At 35.8% G+C, this 6,000-nt stretch overlaps 1 protein-coding gene across 3 annotated transcripts in view; it reads left to right on the plus strand.

The window, feature by feature from the left end:
- The window catches only part of LOC131150534 (uncharacterized protein At4g37920), a 42,093-nt gene extending 37,032 nt beyond the window's left edge, over positions 1 to 5,061 (plus strand). For all 3 annotated transcript variants that reach the window (XM_058101302.1, XM_058101303.1, XM_058101304.1), the window contains exons 5-6: positions 3,851 to 4,038; positions 4,598 to 5,061. In XM_058101302.1, coding sequence (XP_057957285.1) covers positions 3,851 to 4,038; positions 4,598 to 4,757 — 348 coding nt within the window. In that variant the 3' untranslated portion in view covers positions 4,758 to 5,061. The remainder of the gene's footprint in view (positions 1 to 3,850; positions 4,039 to 4,597) is intronic.
- The last annotated feature ends 939 nt before the right edge of the window (positions 5,062 to 6,000 follow it).

Here is a 6,000-nt window from a genome sequence, read left to right on the forward strand (position 1 = left end):
ATTATACAGATAACTGTGAGTATGTTTTTGCAAAATCTAAAGGGATTCTTGTGGTTTTGAATTGGCAGCGGCATCTTAGATTTTCCTGCAATTGTTGTGTTTTCCTGCAACTGCTAGAGTTGTTTTAGGCGATTGGTCGTGTGGACAACCCTTTTACATCAGCGGACTTGCATCGGGTTTAAGGTTATGAGGTTTAAGATTTTGTTATGCACTGGCTGCAGCGCCTAGGGTTTAAGTCTCCAGATCATGCTCTAATACCATGCTAAAGTGTTGCGTAAATTGGAAGACCCAAGTCGTCGGTCTCTCTTATCTTTATATAATTTTATAATGAAAACCAAGTGCATCACAATGACCATATCCTCATTGTCTAACACAGATAATAATACTAAATAAGGAATGACAAATAACAACATGACTTCTACTTTTATTACCTTGGTTTCAAAAAAGGATTGGTCATATTGAAATACATTAGACCTATTAGCTTGGATACAAGTTTTCATGAGATTTTGGCTAAGGCTCTCGTTAATGTGTTGGGTGAGGTTTTGGATGCTACATCTAGTTCGTGGATTGCCTTTGTTGGTGGTGGGTAGATTCTAGATGTTGATTTGGTGGCAAATGAGGTTAGTGAGGATGCGAGGAGGAATAGAAAAGGCTGTGTTTAAGGTGGATTTTGTGAAAGCTTATGGCAGTGTGAATTGGAGTTGGATGGGGCATTAGGTAGATATGATTTCATGTCAAAATGGAAAGGTCGGTCTCGGGATTATTTATCATTTTCTTTGCTTTTTTGAAACTATTAAGGGAGAGCATAAGACCTATTTTTCAGTTTCTAGACATGTGACACTGGGAATAGAGGATTCTCTGTCTCCTTTTTGTATATGTGGTAGGGCCGTGGATAGGGGCTTAGTGCACTGGGGGTGTTGTTTCTCATTTGTTGGTGATATCATACTGGGATGTCGTTCTCATTTGTCAGCGATACCGTTTTCTTTTGTTTAATGATGGGTTGCCTTGTGGTAATGTCCTTACCTTTTTACAGTTTTTTTGTTGAGATTTTTAGGTTTGTGTATCAACATGGATATGCGTGTTTATGTGTCATTAATATGAACTAAGATGTCACTCTGGTAGTGCGTTGGCAATTCTGGAGTGGTCTAATCAAGGTGTTTCTTTGGAAGGTAATCTTGGCTAGGTTTGTTTTAGGATCTATGAATGATAAGGCCTCTAAACACCTTGGTAGTTGGAGGGGTGCTCTTTTTTCTTAAGGCAGCCAAATTACAGCCCACAGCAGTACCTTGACCAACTCCAGGACCAATGGAAGAAATCCCTATGGTCAATCAAGCAGCTAGTTGGCCCTTGCGAACAGCTTGATGCACTATCTCCGTTCGACCCTTCGAGTGAAATGCCGCAGAAGGAAATTTTGGTTCAGGCTTCTCTTCTTTTGATTTGCCTTTATTTTTTGTTTCTGAGATTCCTGCTGCGTGGTTGCTAAGTTGGAGCTTGTGCAAGGGATTTCATTGGTCTAGGTTTTGATGAGGGCGGATCATTTAGTGATCTGGTGGGTGTCTTGTAGGTCGAAAGCTTTTGGTTTTGGTAACTTGGTATCTAAGAACATCGATCTAGTGGAAACTGGTTTTGATATTTCCATTTAAAACTAATTCTTTTTGGTACATGGTGATCAAAGTTAAATTTGACTCGTAGGAAAATAAATGTGATACTGATATTGACTTTAGCTTTATTACCTATGAAATCCCTTCAAAATCCATTTCCCGTATCTCATTCTTGCTCTTCTCATTTTGTTTATTATAAAGTGGGGAATGGTCCTTGGGTTTGATTTTGGAAGGGAAGTAACAATGGTGGATGCAGGTTCCAGGGATGAAGACTATCACCTAAATTTTTAAAAAATATATATATATATATATATATATATATATTAAAACGTATATTTTTTTAGGTGGGGCGGGAGATGTGTATTGTTTTTATTTTATGAGAAGATTGTACCATGATAAGGGAAAGACCCAAAAAACATGATTCCTTGGTGTTATATAAGAAGGGATTTGATGAGACTATTTTTTTTTTAGTTGTTTCCCATCTGTTTTCTGTTTTCTAACTATTCATAATGCACTTATTCCTATTTTCCCTTTATTACTCAATTTGTTAGCCTATTTCTGGCCTTCTTCTAGAAGAGATTCCACGGTATACTTGGCTTTGGATCCTTCCAGGGTGATATTTGTAAATCCTTTTATATACATCTGATTCATTCCTCAACTTTTTTTCTTCCCATAATTTATATTTAGGAAGCTAAGGTTTTGTCAAAGTCGAGGCCTTTGTTTTGTTGGCATAGAGTTAACACAAGCAATCTGCTACTAGGAGATAATACGAGGCTTTATCTTCTATTCGAATTTGATGTGTTATGCTAGTGATGGGTGGCATTCTGATCCATTCTTGCATAGTTTTATTGTCTTAGAGCTTTGGAAATTAGTTATTTGACATTTTTTCAAGTGTTGGGTGTGCCTGAGCCCTTTGAAACCTTTTTATTGACTTCTTTTGACAGGCCTTGGGAGGCATAAGCAGATTGTGGTTTTGTGTGACCTCTGGTATTTTAGGGCATATGGCTGGACCTGAACTGGTTATTCTATGCCTTTATGTTTGCTCTGGGACCATTGTTTTCATTGGTTCTGTGTGGGCTTTTTCATTCAGTTGCTGCTTAGGTTTTTGGTGTATTGCATTGCTTTTTTGGCTTGACTTTCTTTTTGTATTTTTATTTTTATTTAGTTATTTTTTTTTAAATTTCCTCATTTTTTATTAATCTTTTGTTTTCTTGAAAGAGGATATCTTATCCTCTTCTTTGTACCTATATTATATGTGTTTTGTCTTAATAAGATTTCTTTTTCTACATAAAAAGATGGATTAGTTCTGGAAAAACATTCTGTATTGTGCTATTGCTATGGTTTGACATTTATGAATCAAACATGATGTCAAGATGATGAAGAGGCATGCCATAGCTTGGCATGTTCTGTTCATCCTATGTATCATGTAAATTTACTAGTTTAGCCTGTTGTGATTAAATCTGTGGTATTATTATGATTCCATCTTTACGAGCTAAGCATGATATCAAGCATAATGTTTTGCAAGGAAGTTTATAGAATGAATGATTTAATCTACAAAAACTGATTTTGGATATTAAAATACTTAGGCAATTAACGTAAAAGCTAGCATTCATTTTTTTGTCAAAACAGTGGAAAAACGATAATAGAAATAAAAAATTGGCAACATAACCAAACAAGTTGTCATAATTTGTTACATTGTACTGCGACGAAAACAGTAAATAGGCATAATACAAGCAAGTATTACTTGTGTTTGGGAGCATGGAATTTGAATCTTGGATTTGTGTTTGCATGAAGTTGGATAAAAAGTAGTACAAAATTGTATTGAGTTTCAGCCAAATAAATCCAATTCCAATTCCCAAAATCTGTGTTCCCAAATATAACCTTAGAAATTTCTTGTAAACCTAAAGGATAACTTTTTTATCAATGCATTTTGGAAAGAGATGTTAAGGGGAACAGAGAACTAGGGCATGTCATATTCTAGAAGACACTATTTGGTGCATTTTTCTCATTTTAGATATCTTGTTTTAGTATTCTAGTAGATTTCATAGGAAAGAAAAACTGGAGTAGTTGTCGTGTTTGGAAATCCTATAAACATATTTATTTATGAAATAACATGTTCTATCAAATTGGAATGGGGCAAAAAGAACTCATTATAAATGTCATCCAAACAATCTGCTGTGATTTAGTTGTATGGTGTCGAAACACTGCTTTGGTGTTTGCCATTATTAATTTATTCTGTTCTGCTTCAGGTAAAAGACATAATGTATCATTTGTACATGACCGCAAGAGGTAATCTTCAAAGGCTTATGCCAAAAGAGATAAGAATACTTAAATATCTTCTTATGATCGAAGATCCCGAGGAGCTCAAGTGTGCACTGAAAGATGCATTTACCCCAGGGGAAGAACTTGAAGGAAAGGATGTAGACTGCCTGTACACGTAAGTATACAAGAGATTTTGATCAAATTAAACAATTTGCTTTTAATTCTAGTGCTGTTATTAATTGGATTGTGAAGACCAATGGCTTTCAAGAATTCGTCAAATCATTTGCTTTCCTTTAGGGACTTGCACCCATGCCATCCCTCAATAGGGCACTCCTTTAGGGGGCAACCCGCTGCCTAAAAGCTAACACACGCACACTCACACTCACTTGTTTATGTGGGAGGAATGGAGGATCCTTGATATTTTTTTTTTTGTTAGTGAAGGGACTTGCACACCATACAATGGATACTTTATTTTCTCGTTCATTTTCTTTTCCGACAAAATCTTCAATCCTAATGGATTCTAAAAGACAATTTGTTACAGCATGATTAATAAAGAAAATAGTGATGCCGCTGATGATAGAAGAAGAAGAAGAAGAAGAAGAAACAGTATAAATTGATAATTTTTGTTGATTATATGCTGATGCTCTTTCTATACCCTTTTATGAACTAGTTTTAGTGACTCATTATCTGCATTCTATTTTCTAATGTAAGGTGCTGGTATATGTGTATCACAGGACCCCTGAGAAGTTGCACACCTGGATGAGGACGGTGGTGGATGCATATCATTCCAGCAGAGAAGGCACGCTCATAAGGGAAGCCAGGGACTTGATGAACCCAAAGATCATCCAGAAACTGGAGGAGCTCAAGCGGTTAGTGGAAAACAGCTTCATGTGATATTGTTGAATGGAATTTGACCTCTAAGCTGAACTCTTGAAGATGATCAGGAACAGTGCCAGCCAACCTTGAACTATTCCTGCATCCTTGTAATTTAAGACTTCAGATCTGAATAGCACCCCATCTTCTCCATACTAGTGATGCCTCAGAGAAATCTTGTATAGGGATATACATTAGCTAACCAGATTTGTAGGAGAGTCTGTATCCTTAGGTAGTGCTGTTGGCTGACTGTGAACCAAGATAATCTTTCAGTTGGTTACTGTGACCATTTAGAAGTTTTATGCAGTTGACTCATTCTTTTGAATTTGAATTTCATAAAATTCTTATACAAAATTTTATTTTTAACAAAAAAATTTATGATTGTTTGAAAGACAATATGTGAAGACATAATTAATATGAAATTCATCTCACAATAACAGGAGGGCCCTGAACTTGCCTAAATATGGTATTTTCTGAAGAAAATGATATATTAAAAAAAAAAAGTGAACATATTCCCATAATTATTCTTTATTTATGTGATATTTAGTTTATGGAATCAAAGCTAAAATGAAGTTGAAATTTGAGTCCTGATTCCCATTACTATATTTATGAAAAACAAACTAGGAATGTGATCTTGTATGAAATCATAATTAAAAATAGTAAGCATGTCAAGTACGTATTCCTTGGGCTCTACCACGAACCAACATAACAACACTTGGGACTCTCATGTGTTTGGGGTCCATTATGATATCTATTTGGGAAGCAAGTTGGGGTATATACCTGGAATGCACAATGAAATCAATCCTAATTCCTACAATTACTGCTCTCTCTCTCCTTCTTGGTCCAATATATGGGGGGTAAATTGGGTGACAATATTTTTCAAGAGTAATAACAAAGATAATATGCAGAAGCAAGTCTATATAAACACCCAAGCAAATAATCAAACCACATAATAAAAGACAACCAATTTATAGTTGGTTCTGTCAATTGTGACTTAGATCCATTCCCCAAACAACTTACTTGAGATTTAGTTATTTGTAAATAATACAAAGCTCATGCTAGAGAGCACACGAACAGCTTGTCCACACCCTGAATAAAAAATCGCTTGGGATAAAAAGCCATCAACAAAATTGTGATAGGAAACACTTAGACGACGAACTGTCCAAACTAATAACCTTCAGGTTCAAGTCCCACATAGCTAGAAAGCCCTCACCCATGTTTTTAAACCTGGGTTGGGAAGTAAATTGGAATGATATTCGGTTCC

Source organism: Malania oleifera, chromosome 3 (assembly GCF_029873635.1).
Source record: "Malania oleifera isolate guangnan ecotype guangnan chromosome 3, ASM2987363v1, whole genome shotgun sequence".
Taxonomy (NCBI): domain Eukaryota; kingdom Viridiplantae; phylum Streptophyta; class Magnoliopsida; order Santalales; family Ximeniaceae; genus Malania; species Malania oleifera.